This window comes from Cnephaeus nilssonii (genome assembly GCF_951640355.1).
Source record: "Cnephaeus nilssonii genome assembly, chromosome: 11".
Taxonomy (NCBI): domain Eukaryota; kingdom Metazoa; phylum Chordata; class Mammalia; order Chiroptera; family Vespertilionidae; genus Cnephaeus; species Cnephaeus nilssonii.
The window spans coordinates 30,318,963-30,338,143 of NC_137082.1; the positions used below are offsets into that span (position 1 = coordinate 30,318,963).

General features: G+C 41.0%; 1 protein-coding gene across 2 annotated transcripts in view; it reads left to right on the forward strand.

Moving 5' to 3' along the window:
* DNAAF9 (dynein axonemal assembly factor 9) overlaps positions 1-19,181 on the forward strand; it is a 130,825-nt gene that overhangs the window by 27,835 nt on the left and 83,809 nt on the right. For both annotated transcript variants that reach the window (XM_079784898.1, XM_079784899.1), the window contains exon 7: positions 4,585-4,662. In XM_079784898.1, coding sequence (XP_079641024.1) covers positions 4,585-4,662 — 78 coding nt within the window. The remainder of the gene's footprint in view (positions 1-4,584; positions 4,663-19,181) is intronic.

Sequence of the window (19,181 nt, forward strand, 5' to 3'; positions counted from 1 at the left end):
GTAGATTTCTAAGCTGACTCCTCTTACAGTACTTATCATTTTGTGTTATTATACATTTGTCATATACCTCCTTTCACCAACCCAACCACCTGCCCCTGGACTCTGGACTGGAAGCTTCTTAAGAACAAAAGCAGAGTCTTTTTGTTTTTATTTGTTTCTCAGATATTCATATAATTTGAGAACTATTTAAGAGCAAGGAAAGGGACAGTGCAGAATTTTGTATAAGTACCGTGTACTAGAGAAATAAAAGGGTTAGCTATTCTGGTAAGAACAGTGCCTTTTATTTTCGTATTCTCTGTATCTAGGAGATGACCAATAAATATTTGGTAAGTGGGTTAATGAGTGAGTCTGGTAGAGGAGATCATCCAGAGTGCACATTAGGGAGGATGGCCCGGTATGTTAGTAGCGTCACCACAGGATCTCCTTGCCTCCCAAGGACCCCCCCCCTCCACCACTAAGATGACCTGCTCCCAACACAGGAAACCAGGAGAGGGAGGCATACTATTAGGGACAGAGTAAGTGGGGCCTTTGGAAGCAAGGCCCAGCGCTAATTTTTACCCTCCTTCTGAGAAGTAGCAGGGTCCCTAGGAAATAAATGGAGGTTTGCCTGGCAGACTCTGTAATGTGGATGAGCGTGGGCTGTAGAGAAGTGCTGAAGAGAAGCATACCACTTGACTCCACTTTTCCTGCTCTAAAACCACAGTATTCCTACATGGACTACAACTCACAGAGCATCAGCAGGCTGTGTTGGACCTGCCCTAATAGGAAGTAATGCTCTCTAATTTAGAAGAGTAGGGGCTAGAATGGAGACAATGCCATAGGAGATAGAGAAAGTTAATATTTTTAGCAATAATGATAATATTTATTGTTAATTAATTATATAAACTGGGCATTTATAGAGTGCCTCCTATATATCAGGCACTATCCTAACCACTTTATATGAATTGACTGTAATTCTTACAGTAACCCTCTGAAGTAGGTACTGTTACCATCTGTATTTTACAGAGAGGTTAAATGAACTTCCCAAAGTCAGAGCAGCAGGGCTGGGGTCCAGTCCAGGGAGTCTGGCTTCAAAGCCTGGGCTGCTGCTAGATTAGCATTGGAAAGCAGTGCTCTAGGAAGCTGCATGATTCATGCAACCCAAATGAGGCAGCCCTCTGGCTCCTGCCTTAAGGTGCATCACACCATGAAGTCACAACCCAAAGGAGTAAAATCCCCTCCCAAAAGACCTTTACAGGGCAGTGGAGATCTTTACTGTAGGGCAGTGCTCTTCCAGGGTGGGATGTGTAGTGAGGAGGAAACAACATATGTCACACAGTAAGAGCGGGGGAGGTGGGACACAGGAAGGGCAGGGGAGGTAGAAAAGTATCTCAAGATCCCTTTCTCAGATCCTGCTCTTCTCTGTAGCTGCTAACTTTCATTCTCTCAAATACTTTCCTGTGTCTTCATCTCATTCCCCACTGCAACCCCCACTCACAGTTCTCCTTACCCTGTCCTTCCCAGTCCTTTAAGATATGGAGCAGTTTAGCCTACTGATCAGCTCTGCTTTATATACTCTCCACTCTGATTCACATATCAAAGGCTAAGAGGAGAACTACAGATAGATAGATATAAATTAATTTTTTTAAACTTCTGTTTTGCATGGCCATATCCAGAAGAAAGTTGTTAATTCAGAGGATGCTTTGTCCCTGATGTTAGCATGAGGAAGGAAGCCCAGTTCCACATAGCATTCGCTTGGTATTTAGGCTGGGCCCAGCTCAGTTGTGGATATAGAGAAGTCTTCCCAGGAAGCAGTACAGGGAGGTTCCTCTGATAGGGCTTTCCCTGCCTCCAGCCTCTTTCTTCTTATTCTCCAGCTGCTGGAACTGTGACCTGGTAATATAAATTTACATCAACTAGCTCCCCAAGGAGAGGATTCTAAGAGCAAACTTCTGAATAACGAGGGTAACCATAAAGTGAGCATTTATTCACCTTTCAATACATGAGATCTTTGTGTTGAAAAGTAGAATAAGATTTATGAAAAAATTCAACAAATATAAGAAAGAGACCATAGCATATTAGATGCAGTCCAGCATGTTTTTAAAAAAAGATTTCTCCTGAAAATAAAAATTTTTAAAAAATACCTCTTGTGTATTTTTTAAGAATGGAGTTTGTAAAAAGAAGTGAGATATGGTAGATAGGGCAAGCAAATTAAGGGAGATGGATGACATCCAAGGAAAGATTATAAGTCTCAAAATTCATTAGTAGAATTAAAATTTGAATTTAAAAGGAAAGAAATCAAATCCATTACCCCACAAAAACCTAATAATTTGACACACTTAAAAAGCTGTTCCAGAATACAGAGGAAAAGGCCAAATAGATTAAGTCAATAATAAAGGAGAAGATAAAATGGGGGGTAAAGGATGGAAATTGGTAGTATTGAAAATCAAGGGATTAATTAAAAGTTGTTATATAATAGTTTGTGCCTCCTTCCCCAAACCCCCGCCACTGTCTCCCAAGTGACAGGCAACAAGGCATTTACCAACTGCCACCTCCACCCTAGGAAAAACAAGGAACAGGGTGAGTGGGTGGGTTTCTCTAAAGAAACTGAAAAACAAGACAAAAAAAAAAGAGAGAGAGAACTCATTGGCTAGTGTAGCATTTCTTGCCTGAGAATAAAGCTCTCCACATCTTGGCATTTAGAGTATAGGTGGGTAGGGATCCTGGAATAACAGCCTCCTGCCTGTCTGCTCTCCCCAAAAAAACTTCCTGGTAGTTGACAAGCTCTGCTGAGAGCATAAAGCTTCCAGTCAGCCCTTCCATTTGAAAATACAAGCAGGCCACCAAAGATCTCGAAACATTGTATTAAATACCTAAAAGGAAAAAAAAGAACAATTTTTTTAAAAAGGACCAACTGAATAAGACCCCAAGATAATTTAAGATATACAGGAAACTTAAGGCACAAACTCTCCTTAGGATGCCCAGAGAAATTTAAAATTTTTTGGCAACCAAAGAACAAGTGTTTTGTTGTGATAAAGAAATGTAAGGAAAATCACTCTGGAAAATTTTAATTGATAAAATCATAGAGGATTTGGAAGGTAAAGTTAGGGGAATCTCTACAAAATGTAGACTAATACAATCAAGGAGATAGAAAATATGAGAAAAAGTTAAGTCATGGAGAACTGATCCACGAAGTCTGATATCCAACAAGTGTAAGTTCCAGAAAGATAGAGCACTGATATCAGAAGAGAAGAAATTTTTTTTAAAAAAAAACAACAAACATTGCCCAGGCGGCATGACTCAGTGGTTGAGGTCAGGGTTCCATTCCCAGTCAGGGCACCGGCCGGGGCTGCGGGCTTGATCTCCAGTAGGGGGCGTGTAGGAGGCAGCCAATCAATGATTCTCTCTCATCATTGATGTTTATCTCTCTCTCCCTCTCGCTCTCCCTTCCTCTCTGAAATCGGTAAAAATATATATTTTTTAAAAAGCAAGTGGTAGTATAGTATATACTTGGCCTGCAATAAATAAAATATATATGGTATTAATATTATAAACAATAATTACTGGTATAACCAAAAATCATATTATGGTATTAGATGATGTTAGGTTGTGTGAGTGTCTGTGTATGTGTAGAGAAAATGTATGGGAATGAGGATCATTGTAGAAAAGCTATATCTTCGCCATAAGTCAATATTTATTTCCTAAATTGGTAAATCAAGAAAATAAAAATATATGGGTGAAGAGAACCAAAACACTTATATGCATATATGCATAACCCATGGACACAGACAATAGTGTGGTGAAGTCCCGGGGTGGGAGGGTGGGTGCAGGCAAAAAGGAGACATCTGTAATACTTTCAACAATAAAGATAAATTTTAAAAAATAAATGAATAAATAATAAAAATAAGGAAAGAAAAAATAGAGATATAGGTATATCATAATAAAATATGGAGGCAACTACCAGAAGGAAATGTTGAAAGACTTAAATGGTTGCCTCTGAGGAGTGAGTTTTGTGAAAGATTGCAGTATGGGAGTACTATTTGGTTTTTTAAAACCATGGACATTATTATTTTAATTAAAATTTTATTTTAAACAAGGGCAAAAAAGTATATATATAAATGTGCATTTGTATGTATATAAATGTATATATGTATGCCCATCATTGAAGATATTTAAAAAATGTACTAAAGGCCCAAGCCAGTTTGGCTCAGTGGATAGAGCGTCGGCCTATGGACTGAAGGATCCCTGGTTCGATTCCGGTTAAGGGCACATGCCCAGGTTGTGGGCTCAATCCCCAGTAGGGGGTGTGCGGAAGGCAGCCAATCAATGGCTCTGTCTCTCTCTCCCTCTCCCTTCCTCTCTGAAAGCAATAAAATAGATATATATTTTTAAAATGTACTAAAGTTTCTGAAAAGATAGTTTCCTTGAATGGGACATCATTTATTAATATGTGTAGGTTCTAATGTGATGGATAAAAATAACATTTATTATTCTAATCACTTGAGTTTTCACAAAGATAGTCATTTCTGAATGTCAGAAAATAATTTGGATTGCTCTAATGATATTGACTCTCTATTATTTTAAATTTTTGCCCTTGTGTTGCAGTTGCAGGATGTGAGTTTGAATCTATGGAATGTCTACAGCAAAATGGATCCTATGTCTCTGGAGAGTTTGCTTTCAGAAGTAAGGAGCCAAACTGTATTTTACTCACAAATATTACTCTTATTTACTAATTGTCTTTAACTTGAAGAAATGCAGAATATATTTTAGTTTAGTTTAGTCAAAGAATTGAGCAGCTTCTTGAACTCCTTGAGGGTAGAAGGGGACCTGGAAAAGTGATACTACCTTTCTACACTGAGGAAACCTCACCTTAGGTGAGACCAAGGCCGCCGGCCTGGTCCAGGGTTTAGGTTTTCATCTAAAGACATTCTTTCTGTTGGGCTGGACTTTAGGAAAACAATTGTGAGGGTGACTTTTTCTACTCTTTCTCTGGCATGAAAAGATAAAAAAGATGGGGTATGGCTTAAAAGAATAAAGGATTAAAGCACAGGTCAGCAAGCTTTTTCTATAAAAGACTAGATGGTTATGTTTTAGGTTTTGTGTACCCTGAGAGCAGCTGCAGATAATGCTTAAACTAATCAGTGTGTCTGTTACCAGGAAACTTTATTTATAAAAATATGTGGCCTGCCCACAGGCAATAATTTACCAAGTCCTGGATTAGAGAATCAGGCATTAATTTTTCATCTGAACTTTGAAGGAAAAATTCAGGGTAGAAAGAGCAATTCACAATGGGGAGCAACAAACAAAATCAAGGAATAGATACTTTGGTTAAGCAGCTCAGTAGTGTCTCTCAGTGATCAAGGATAGATATGCATGGAAAAAGAAAGCTTATAGCCTTCAAGTGAAATTAGCTATAATATCAAGGCCCCTCTAAATGAAAACAACACACCAGTCTCACAAATATCAATGCCTGTATTAAGTGAAATATTAGCAAACAGAACAGTATCATGTTAAAAGCATGTTCTTTGCCCAGCTGGCATGGCTCAGTGGTTGAGCTTCGACCTATGAACAAGGAGGTCATGGTTCGATTCCTGGTCAGGGCACGTGCCCGGGTTGTGAACTCGATCCCCAGTAGGGGGCATGCAGGAGGCAGCCGATCAATGATTCTCTCTCATCATTGATGTTTCTCTCTCTCTCCCTTTCCCTTCCTCTCTGAAATCAATAAATACATATTTAAAAATAAAAGCATGTTCTTTAATGAAGTAGGGCTTATTAAGGGTTCAATATTTAATATCAGGAAATCTATTAATGTAATCATTGTACTAATTTTTCTTCTTGGAGCCATTTATGACCCCATAGGTGACAAAAGGCATTTGATAAAACTGAACATTCATACTGTTTAAACATTTCTAATCAAATAGGACTATAAAAGAAAAAAACGTAACTGTTTTGTTTTTGTTTTTTAAAACGTAGTCATCATAAACCACCTATGGCTATCCTAATTATGGAAAAAAGTGAAATATGCAAAAAATTACAACATTAATCTATACTAATAAAAGGGTAATATGCTAATTAGACAAGACATCTTCCAGACGTTGTTCCTGACAAAGCCGCCCACGGTCCCAGGTGCCTGTGGCCGGCCCTGGCAGAGCTGCCAGGTGGTCCCGGAGCTACTGGAGGTCCCGGGTGTGTGCGGCCAGCCAGAGGGAGGGAAGGCCAGGTCCCGGGTGTGGGGGCCAAGGCAGAGATGGTTAGGGGCGATCAGGCAGGCAGGGGAGCAGTTAGGGGTGATTAGGCTGGCAGGCAGAGGGGTTAGGGGCAATCAGGCAGGCAGGGAGAGTGGTTAGGGGCAATCAGACAGGGAGAGTTGTTAGTGGTGATCAGGCAGGCAGGCAGGCGAGCGGTTAGGAGCCAGCGGCCCTGGATTGCAAGAGGGATATCCAACTGTCCAGCAGTCAGACATCCCCAAAGGGTCTCAGATTGGAGAGGGTGCAGGCCGGGCTGAGGGACTCCCCCTCTGTGCATGAATTTAGTGTACCAGGCCTCTAGTAGTGTAATAAGAATGATAAAGTGTAACCACCGATAGAGAAGAGAGGTAAATAGTTTAGGACTTTCTAAAAGTGTCTGAGACCCATGCTCCCCTTGTATTCAGTGCCCTCAGTGTGAGGAAGCTTTAGGTCACACATGGGGGCTAGACATAGCATTATAGTTTTGAGAACACTGCAAGCATCTTTGGAGTCAGTGAAGAAGGGACACTTAGTAGGACATCTTTAATTGCAACATCTTCAGTTGCAACAGTGACATATGACTGAAGAAGCAACAGTGGTAATCACCATGGGCTTAATGTTAAGCCTTTTCCAGTCTTTCTGATTTTCCATGAGCTTGGTATTCTTAGGTGATATCATGATGAAGTGAATGCCTGGCCAGCATGGCTCAGTAGTCGATCTATGAACCAGGAGGTCACAGTTGATTCCTGGTCAGGGCACATGCCCGGGTTGTGGGCTCAATCCCCTCCAAATGAAGTGTGGGGTGTGCAGGAGGCAGCTGATAAATGATTCTCTTTCATTGTTGATTTTTCTATCTCTCTCCTACCTTCCTCTCTGAAATAAAATTAAAATTAAAAGAAGTGGAAGGAAACCTTTTTAGTGTCTAATAGTGAACTTCTCATCTATCTGAAAGAGTGATGGCTCAGAGCCAGATTTAATTTTATTTAGAAGTAATAAAGTAAGATGATTTGTTTTGTACCAAAATGTGGCTGAGCACATTTATATCCACTATATAGAGCTCTTACAAATCATTAAGAAAAATACAACAGGGAGAACTGGGGGACAGCAGGAATTGGCTATTCACAAAATAAGAAAAAAAGTGACCAGGGTTTTCCACTCCCAATTAGGGATATGGAAAGTCAAAAGAAATCATTGCTATCACCCTAACAACCAAAAAAGCCTGAATAAACAACAAAATAATTGTTTAAAAATAAAACCATTAGCAAGCTGAAGATCCAAAGAAAGCTAAAAGAACTCAGTTTCAGAAAATGTAGGGCCCTTCATAGGATGCTGTTCTGATTTCTGGTAGAGCAGCAGAAGGAAGAGGAATCCATCATAGACAGGGATAAGTAGAAATCAGCTGATCTTTAAAAGAGCTATTAAAGGCCATCAACTGTATCCCATAGTGCTCAGGTAGTCACCAAAGGCTGGGTGGGGGACCAGGCAAGGAAGTTGAGAACCATCCGCCCTAAGGCACTTGACACTCAACTATCACCTGCATTGGAGCAGAAGAACTGAGAGCAACCCTTTGAAGGCATTCCAGGTACTTACAACGTGTAAGTAGCTACCCTCTTAAGGCTGGGGGTAAGGCAGCAAGATAGAGAAGGATCTCCTTACATAGAAAGATCCAAGGGGACTGGAGAGCTAAGAGAACTCCTTAGCAACCCCCAAAATTGGTAGCCAGTTGTAAAGCAGGGAGTGATAGTCCAGAAAGCTTGTGGTTCAGCTACACAACACAAAGAGATTTTTAGAATCTTGGCCAGTGCTCTGAGCAAAGTTTGTACTAAAGTTCATACCCATCCTCAAAATATTTTAATTTAATGATGAACAAAATAAAACTAAAAATGCAATAATACCCAGACCCAGGCCAATTACATAATGAATTGACTTAGATCTCTATTCCAGTGTCCTGACAAAAGAAAGTGTGTGCCCTTTCCTAGAGGTAAATATTATTTACCTTTTTTTTACTGTTCTTTCATACCACATGAGTGGCATATGATTTTTTAAAAATTATAAAATATGAAGAAGCAAGAAAATATGATCTGGGGTCAAGAAAGGAAATACTCAATAGAAGCAGACCCAAATGTTGAAATTAACCAATGAATTTAAATAACTAATAAAAATTCCAAAGTATATGGAAGAAAAAGGAGACAACATGCATGAAGAGATGAGGAATTTAATCAGACCTGAAAACTATAAAAAGAAACACATGGAAAAGCTAGAAATGGAAAATACTATATCAGAAAAGAAGAATGTATAAAATTGGCTTACTAGCAGACTAGATACCAATGAAGAAAAGTTCAGTGAACTTGATGATAGGTCAATAGAAAGTTTGTAAACTGAAGGACAAAGAAAAAAAGAGCAAGGGAGTGGCGCATCCAGTGTCTGTCAAACAATGTCAAATGATCTAACATAGTATATTTGGAGTCCCAGAAGGAGAGTAGAGAGAAAATAGGGCAGGAAATTTGGATTGGTAATGTCCAAGAACTTTACAAATTGATGAAATGCATCAATCCATAGATCCAAGAAGCTCAGTGAATCCCAAAATAAAATAAATATGTATAAAAATGACTAAATTTTTTTCAGGGATCTCTTGTGATAAGTCTACAAATGTTAATAAAATCTATGTCCAACAACCAAAAGAAATTAAAATGCAATTCTAGTCATTACTTGTGTCTCTAAAAATTATTTAAAAGGGCTCCAATTCACATCCATCTAATTTTTTAAGAGCTATTTTTTTCTTCTCTCTTCTCTTGCGTCATAGCCTCCAAACTTCTCTAAAACCCCCTTTTCTCTCTACTATCTAAATACTTTTCCTGTTCCTATGTATTTTCCCTTTGCCAAGACCTTTAATCTTATAGCCAGAATTGGCATCTAGGCTTTGATTCTTGTTGGTCAATCACTCGTGGCCAGAGAACCTATAGTTCCATGCTTCTTGGTCACATACCATAGAGCGAAAATGCAGACTCCTCTGAAATTTGACGTAGAAACGTGCTTGGTGAGAACATTAAAAGAGCAAAGTATATTTCCATGTTTGTAAAACAGTTTGTGTTTCTGTGTATTAGAAACTTCAAGTGGTAGTCTTACTGGTATTTTTATTTTACTTATTTTTATAGTCTCATTTTCATTTTATGTTAATTCTTTAAAGTAATTTTAAGTATTAAAATTGAGCTTCTTTTCCCCCTTTGAGCCAGCTGAGAGCTGCCACTGCCCATGCCAGCCTAGGGCCAACATCCTTCCCCACTAGCCAAGGGCCAAGGCACACTGGCATGTTTCTTGGGATTTTCAGACCTTTGCTGCTTATCTGACCTTGATATCTATCTGGGCTTGTCTTCTGGATTTGACCTGGAAGAGTGTGGGCAGATAGACTTTCCCTTCTTCATCATGAGATTCAACTGACCAGTTCCACGTACATGCACAGTATCCATTTCCAGAAATGCACGAAATAGTGTGCTGGGAAAAAGTTAGAGAAGAGTGTGTCTGGTGGAAAGCACTCGGGCTCTGGGTATCTCTTACCTAGCTATATTTCCACTTTTGCTACTTGATAGTATTGCATACTCAGGCAGGTCACATTACTGTTCAGTGCCTCAGTCTCCTATCTACAAAGTGGTCCGGGGAGCAGTTAGGGGTGATCAGGCTGGCAGGCAGAGGGGTTAGGGGCAGCAGAATACTGTATGTATGTATGTATATATGTGACCGTTTCATATATAATAATAATTTTTAGTATGAAAACTTATTGCATCTTCCATTTCATTTATTTTATTATTGATGAAAGAGAGAAGGAGAAACCAATATGAGAGAGAAATATAAATAGGTGGCCTCCTATATGTGCCTCAACTGGAGATCAAATCCCACAACCTGGGTACCTGCCCTGACCATGGAACCTACCACCTCTGGTATATGGGATTGCACTCCAACCAACTGAGCCACACTGGCCAGGGCTGCATCTTCCAATTTAGTCACAGCGTGGAGCTGAAAGTAGTATTTAACAGTTTATTCTACCTTATTCTGTAATTAGTGCTGACACATCCACCTCTGTCAGGGAAGTCTTCTTGGGGCAAAGTACCTGTGTTCTTCTGTGTATCCCCCCAAAGCACACAATGTTTTTCACATAGAGAATGGCTACTGTTCAACTGTATAACTGTTCTTGTTATAGATCTGAACCAAGATAGGTGTCACCTGCCCTGGCCGGTGTGGCTCAGTTAGTTGGGCATCATCCCATGCATCAAGGGGTTGCCTGTTCGATTCCCAGTTAGGGCACATGCCTGGGTTGTGGGCTCAATCCCATGTTGCACCCTCACATCGATGTTTCTCTCTCCCTCTCCCTTCCTCTCTCTCTCAAAATCAATTTTAAAATTAAAAAAAAAAAAGATAGGTGTTACCATGTAGGGCACTAAAATGGAAACATACCTTCTGAGCTTGTTTCCAAATACAATTGAAAAACAAAATAAAGTGTATCCTGTATTAATAGCTATATTGGTTCTTTTTGTTTTTCTAAGCTTAACAAAGTGAAGCATTCTGTTATTACCCAAGGGTTGGACGGAGCCAAGCAAGTGAGGCACAGACCTCCACTGGGTTAGACAGCCTCTGATGTGGCTTCCATGAGGCCAGTAATTTGCATTATGGGTTTCTGAGACAGAGAGAGAGCAGACAAATGTCAGAAAGTCAAGGGGGAGGTTCAAATGTTCTCATCCAACTTGGGCTGGCTGACAGTAGAGGCAGAGAAGTCGAGAAGTATGATAGACATCTATGCAAGGCCTAGTAATAAGTACTTTATATAGGTTATTTCATTTAATTCCTGTGATATCTCTGTAAGATAGTAGTCCCCCATTACACCTTTAAGGCATTTGAGGCTCAGAGAGTTAATTTCCTTGCAAGGATGCACAGCCAGTAAGTGGGAGAGCAAAGGTTCCAGCACAGGTCTTTCTGAATTTAAACATACTCTCAGTGCTAAGTTGTAGTGGTAGCCAAGTAGAAACGTGGAGTGGATCTAGGACTAAATGAGTTGGACAGATATTGAAGGTCTGTGGTTAGTTAGAGTGCTGGAAGAATAGGGAGTGTACTTCTCTCCAGAGTCCAGGAGGCCCTGTGGGAGTAATCCAATGCCAAAGTGGGAAGATTGTTCTGGACTTAGGTAGGATCAGGGCCACTGATTAGACCTGATAGTAGTGGGTCTAGATCTTAAACAAGAAGGTCTAATTTACAAGGCCGAGGCACAGAGGTGGTATGGCAAGACAGTTTGACTCAGGCAATTGTAGATTACCAGTTTACAAGTATATATTTTGTGTATATAAAATACATATATAAAAAATAGGATCAGAGCCGAAACCGGTTTGGCTTAGTGGATAGAGCGTCGGCCTGCGGACTCAAGGGTCCCAGGTTCGATTCCGGTCAAGGGCATGTACCCTGGTTGCGGGCACATCCCCAGTAGGGGGTGTGCAAGAGGCAGCTGATCGATGTTTCTCTCTCATCGATGTTTCTAACTCTCTATCCCTCTCTCTTCCTCTCTATAAAAAAATCAATAAAATATATTTTTTAAAAAATAGGATGAGAGAGTATTTCACAAAATGTTGATAATGATGTCTATTCTTTATTTTCTTAGTTTTCTATAACAAATATATATTGTTTTTGTAGACTTTTTATTAAAATAACACAGACTCTGAAAACAACATAAAACTAAAGTATAACCTACTAATTATTATGAAGCAATAGAAACATACTAGCTACCCCAGAAGCAATCCATCGCCTCCTTCCTCCTCCACCAAGAATAACACTGTCATGAATTCTATGGCAATCTCCTCACTTTTTTTTGCAGTTTAATCATCCAAATGTACTTCCATAAATACATAGTTTAGCTTTACTTGGTTGTATATTTTAGGTTTCTTTTAATCTATAGGTTTCCTTTCCATCTCTTCATTTCTCCCCAGTATCCTCCCCTACCTCCACTGCTATATTTTTGTTGAAAAAAACAGATCATTTGTCTTGTAGTTGTTCTCATTGAGATTTTGTTGATTGCATTCCCATGATGTAATTTAACATCCTCTATACTCCCTGCCCCCGTCTTCCATATTTCCTGACTATGATAATTGAATCTTGAGGCTCAGTTAATTCAGACCTGGAATTGGTCATATCTCTAGTAAATTTTGAGTCGGAAATAGTATTTCAATACCACAATCTAGGTGATAGGAATACTTATTGCTACTGGTTTGCTCATTGTTTTTAAATCTCTTCAGTGAACAGAGCTAGGAAATTCATTGTCTCTCTTTCCCTCTACCCTCTTCTACTTCCCCTCCCCATGTGCATGTATATAAATGCATATCTGATTTTTTTATCCTACATTATATATAAAACATTCAGAAAACAGTATCAGGCCCTAGCTGGTTTGGCTCAGTGGATAGAGCATCAGCCTGTGGACTGAAGGCTCCCAGGTTTGATTCCTGCCAAGGGCACATGCCCGGAGTTGCCAGCTCAATCCCCAGTAGGGGGGGTGCGGAAGGCAGCCAATCAATGATTCTCCTTCATCATTGATGTTCCTGTCTCTCTCTTGCCCCTCTCCCTTCCTCTCTGAAATCAATAAAAATATATTTAAAAAAAACATTATCATAACTGTCACCTACATGATTACTGAAAATAATTTTACATATATGTATATAATCCTACCTAATAAACTAGTAATATGCAAATTGACCACACCTTCGCTACGCCAAGCCACGCCCACCAGCTAAAGCCACGCCCACCAGCCAATCAGGGTGAGTATGCAAATTACCCAACAAAGATGGTGGTTAATTTGCATATGCTGAGGGAGGGAGGAGTGAAGACTGAAGACAACTTAGAAGGAAGAGGGAGGAAAAGCGGAAAGCACAGTGGCTGCCAGAGGGAAAGCCCGGGCGGGGTGGGGCGGGGCGGAGCAGGGCAGGCGGCAGCGGCGCTCAGGTGCAGGCGCGGTGGCCGCAATGGCGGCCGCAGCGGCAGCTTGCAGGATTCTTCCTGCAAATGGGCTACTAGTCTATACTAATAAAAGAGAAAGATGCAAATTGACCATACCGCCGTGACGCCCACCAGCCAATCAGGAGTGAGTATGCAAATTAACCCAACAAAGGTGGTGGGTTAATTTGCATACACAGGTGCAGAGTGAAGACTAAAGAGGCTTGGCTTCTCCGCTGCGGCCGGAGTGAAGGCCTGGGTCCTGGGTGCTGGAGGAAAACCGGTGCTGGCAGCCAGGGGAAGGAATGCCTATTGTACAAATCTTCATGCAACGGGCCTCTAGTATACATATATGTGTATACATGAATACACACATCTAAATAAAATGTAGATCATCTGAGCAGTAAGTAGTGAAGCCACTTGAGAATGATGTTTACATTAAGTATTCCTAGCAAAAGTCCCTTGTGCTTTATGCCTAAGATCAGAAGTACAGTCAGTACATAGCTAATACAGAGTCTACAGTTCTGAGTAGTTGTGTATTCTCACCTTGAAGAGAAGAATGGATGAGAGCATAGATCTGTCCAGCCAGTTTTAGTACAGCAAACAGAATGCCTCCTGTGAGCAAGGCATTAGGCTGAATGCCCAGTTTACATACACTTACACTGTGAGATGGACAGTGAAGACGACTGTCCAATTTGAGTACAAATTATCAGCAACTTCAAAATAAGTACAAAGATGTTGTATCTTAAGCAAGTCACAGCTGGTGTTTTTTGGTTAACTGATGGTGCCTTAAAGAATAGCCAGAAGCATAAAGCAATGTGTAGTGGTTGGGAACAGAAATGAGATTAGAGAGGAGACTGAAAGGCAGCTGGGATGATAGAGGAAGGCAGGCTGCACATAGAGGAGAGTCAACTGGGAAGTGCAGAGTTATTTATACTCCTGCGACTACTAAAAGGAGGTTGTGAGGGAGGAGAGACCTCTGGGCTACTGGCCACCTCAAGACCCACTGAACTTCTAACTAAAGTCAACTAATTTGTCCTTGAACCTTTGTTATGACCCTTTTGGCACTAGATGTTGTACCATCCTGTAGATGCCTCATAAATAGCTCCCTCACCCTAGCTGGGTTGGCACAGTGGATAGAGAGTCAGCCTGTGGATTGAAGGGTACCAGGTTTGATTCCAGTCAAGGGCACACACCTCCATTGCAGGCTCGATCCCTGATCCCAGTCCAGGCACATGCGGGAGGCAACCAGTCTATTTCTCTCTATCACATTGATGTTTCTCTCTCTTTGTCTCTCCCTATCCCTTCCACTCTCTCTAAAACTCAATGGAAAAATATTCTCGAGTGAGAATTAACTAACTAAATAAACAACTCCCTCTCTCCAACAAGGGTTGCTAAAGTAAGGCACTTGGAAAATGCAATACTCACATCCTCCCACAACCACATTAAAATTACAGCTAAACTGCAGAATAACCATCATTCAGAACCACCTGAAATTTAGCTGAATGGAAGTCCTACAACTAAGGATTTGAAGAAGAAGCCACATTGAGACTGGTAGGACGGGTGGAGATGAAGAACAGGCTGGTCCCACATCCACGTGAAGTGGATAAATATTGGGAAGGATATCTCCATTGCAGTGGTTCCACCTGAAGAGCACGGAATACCTGGCCTTCTTGCCCAGGGTTCCTGTGCCAGAAAGAGGAGTCCCCATAAGTTCTGGCTATCAAAACCAGAAGACCAGCAGGTATTGTGGCTGAGTGAGACAGAGGGCTGCTGGAGTCCCAGGCAATTCCTATTAAAGGGCTCTCACAGATTTATTCCAACTCATTCTTTCTGAGTTCCAGCGCTGGGGCAGCAGCTCGAAAGGAACCAGGGACATATGGGGAGGAACTGAACTGTCTGGCATCAGGGCAAGTGGAGGGGAAGCTTTCTCTACACCAGAAGTGCTGGCAGAGGCCATTGTTCCTTTTCTAAGCCATCCCCCCACAGAGCCAGCAGGCAGGTGCCATACCTGAGTCTCCACCAACCTGGCTTATACTGGTCAGCCTGTCATGATTCTCTGAGACCCCACCCCACCAACTTGCAGGCCCACCCATGCTGCTTCCAGTGGCTTTTGCATATGAATGGCCTCTTGGTTCATGCTTCAGACTTTCATAAAATCTCTCAAACAAGCAGCATCTGGCTTTAATGTGCCCTGTACCACTAGCTAAGTGGCCTCAGGCCTGGCAGTAGCAGCAATTGGCCTTAGTTTGAAGCTTGGCCTCTCCTAGCACCTCCAAGCCCTGCACAAGTAGCAGCCATCTGCAGATTGCTTTGTAGGTTATGCCGGATGACCCTAGGCAGAATACAGGCAGGCTGACCTTGGCCTGCGTCTCTCAGAGCAGCGGTCATCAACCTTCCAGACTTCAACCGCTGCTCTAGAGGCCCCAGAGCCAGTACACCTGATAGACAGCTTCAGACCATGTTGAAGCACCACCCACCCATTTCCATAAAGGACACACTTAAGGAGCACACTCATTGGGTACCAGAGCCCCCGCTGAAGTAAGTCCTGCTTCATGGGATGGGACCCTGCATCGCAGCCAGTCCTTACAGCTGATAGACCTTGGGATAAATTACTGCCATTGATGTGCCAACAGCAACCAAGGCTCAAATACAATAGGAGAAGGGTATTCATGGCCCACATGGGGTTGGGGCAGGGGGCACACCTGGAGTGTCCAGCTTGGGTGAACCTGGAGGCTGTGCCATTGAACCCTACAGGACTTACTACATTGGGTCACTCTACCAAGCCCAGGAAATGTGGCAGCTCTACCTAGAATACATAGAAAATACATAGAAAAAAACACAGGGAGGCTCCCAAAATTAGGAAACAAAGAAATGTGTTCCAAATGAAAGAACAGAGCAAAACTCCAGAAAAAAAAGAGCTAAACAAAATGGAGACAAGAAATCTATTGGATTCAGAGTTCAAAACACAGGTTATAAGAATTTTAGTGACTTAGGGAAAGAATAAATGAACTTAGACCTTCAACAGCATAAAAAAAGGTCATGGAAACCATTAAAAAAACACACACAGAACCAGTAAGAAATGAAGGGTACACTAACTGAAATGAAGAATAATTTATAGGGAATCAACAGAGTAGATGAAGCCAAGAAATAAAACAGTGACTTGAAATATAAGGAAGAAAAGAGAGAGAGAGAGAGAGAGAGAGAGAGAGAGAGAGAGAGAGAGGGAGGGAGGGAGGGAGGGAGGGAGGGAGGGAGGGAGGGAGGGAGGGAGGGAGGAAGGAAGGAAGGAAGGAAGGAAGGAAGGAAGGAAGGAAAGGAAAGGAAAGGAAAGGAAAGGAAAGGAAAGGAAAGGAAAGGAAAGGAAAGGAAAGGAAAGGAAAGGAAAGGAAAGGAAAGGAAAGAAAAGAAAAGAGGAAGGAAGAAGGAAGGAAGGAAGGAAGGAAAAGAAAGAGGAAGGAAGGAAGGAAGGGAGGGAGGGAGGGAGGGAGGGAGGGAGGGAGGGAGGGAGGACCCACCTAATCAGAACAGCAAAAAGCAAAAAAAAAAAAAAATTAATAGTGTAAGGAGCCTATGGGACAACTTCAAGTGTACCAATATTTGCATCATGAGGGTGCTGGAAGGAGAAGAAAGCAAGAAATTGAAAACCTATTCTAAAAAATAATGACAGAAAACTTTTCTAACGTGGTGAAGGAAATAAACATACAAGTCCAGGCAGTGCAGAGAGTCCCATAGAAGATGAACCCAAAGAGGTCCACACCAACACACAATTAAAATGCAAAAAAGGTTAAACACAAAGGGAATTCAGCCCCAGCCAGGTAGCTCAGGTGGTTGGAGCATTGTCCTGATGTGCCAAGGTTGTGGGTTTGATCCCTAGTCAGGACACACATAAGAAGCAACCAATGAATGCATAAATAAGTGAAACAACTCAGTCTCTCTCTCTCTCTCTCTCTCTCTCTCTCTCTCTCTCTCTCTCTCTCTCTCTCTTCCCCTCCCCTTCTCCCTCTTTCTCTCTTTCTCTAAGTCAATAAATAACATTTTTTAAAATTATTTTTAAAAAAGAGAATCTTAGAAGCAGCAAGAGCAAAGCAGTTAGCTACCTACAAGGGAGCTCCATTAACCCTTTGCACTCGCTTGTTATTTTCTCGATTCCTTTATTCTAATGCTAACCGTGTCGAGTCACACTTGACATCCAAGTGCAAAAGGTTAAGACTGTCAGCTGATTTCTCAACAGAAACTTTGCAAGCCAGAAGGGAGTGACAAGAAATATTCAAAGTGATGGAAATCAAGGACCTACAACCAAGATTACTCTACCCAGCAAAGCTATCATTTAGAATCAAAGGACTTATGAAAAGCTTCCCAGACAAGAAAAACCTAAAGGAGTTCATTACCATCAAACCTGTATTACATGAAATGTTAAAGCGTTTTCTTTAAGAAGGAGAAGGAAAAAAAGATAAAAGATAAGAACCATAAAATGGCAATAGATACATATCTATCAACAATTGAATCTGAAAACAAAATAAATGAACAAGCAGAATAGAAACAGACTCATAGATACAAAGAACATTTGATGGTTGCCAGATGGAATGGGGGTTGGGGACATGGGTGAAAAAATTGAAGGAATTAAGAAGTGCAAATTGGTAGTTACAGAATAGTCATGGAGCTATAAAGTACAGGGAATACTATAGTCAATAATCCTATATAATAAAACCCTAATATGCAAATCAACCAAATAGTGGAACAACTGGTCGCTATGATGTGCACTGACCACCAGGGGGCAGACGCTCAATGCAGGTGCTGCCCCTGGTGGTCAGTGTCCTCCCACAGGAGGAATGCCGCTCAGCCAGAAGCTGGGCTCACGGCTGGTGAGCACAGGGGCAATGGCGAGAGTCTCTCCTGCCTCCACAGCAGTCAGACATCCCCCGAGGGGTCCCAGACTGTGAGAGGGCCCAGGCCAGGCTGAGGGACACCCCCCCACCCCGTGCACGAATGTTGTGCAATAGGCCTCTAGTATTCTAATAATTATGTATGGTGTCATATGGGTATAGGACTTAATTGAATTGATTACTTAGTAAGTTATATAATGTCTAATCACTGGGGTGTGCATCAGAAACTAATATGATATTATATGACAACTGTAATTGAAAAATAAAAAATGAATTAAAAAATTTTAAAGAATATTGAGTAGCAGAAAGTTCAATTGAACCTAGAATATCAATCTACAATCAACTAGTTCTGAATTGGTTAAACTCTAAATTGAAATAAAGTAGTATTTCCCCACCAATTCACACCCCACAGTAACTTTATATTTAAAGCATAGATATGTACACATATGTCTATATATATGTATGTATGTATATACGTACATACTTTTAGTGAACTTGTTTGAATGAAAGGAATCTGTGATATTTTATATAACTAAAAATAAAATAAACAATAAAAGCTACGTTAATGAGCCTTGGTCAGATAGCTCAGTTGGTTAGAGCCTCTTCCCAATTCGCCAAGGTTGCGGGTTCGATCCCCAGTCAGGGCACATACAAGAATCAACCAAACAATGTATAAGTAAGTGGAACAACAAATTGATGTCTCTCTCTCTCTCTCTCTCTCTCAAAATCAATAAAAAATAAGTTAATAGAAAATAAAATAAAAAAATAAAGTAAGGCACTTGGAGGCCATTACTATCCTTTTTAAAAACAGTTTTATTAGAGTATAATTTTTATACCAAAAAATTTACCCTTTTTATGTGTACAATTCAATAATTTTTAGTAAATATACAAAGTTCTGCAGCCATTACCAGGATTAAATTTTAGAACATTTTCATCAACCCAAAAAGTTCCATAGTGTTCATTCCCACTTCCAGCCCTTGCAAACCACAATCTACTTCCTACCTCTATAGATTTGTCTTTTGTGGGTATCCTCTCTAATAAAATGGTAATATGCAAATTATCCATCACTCCGCTACATAAGCCACACCCACCAGCCAAGCCACGCCCACCAGCCAATCAGGGCGGT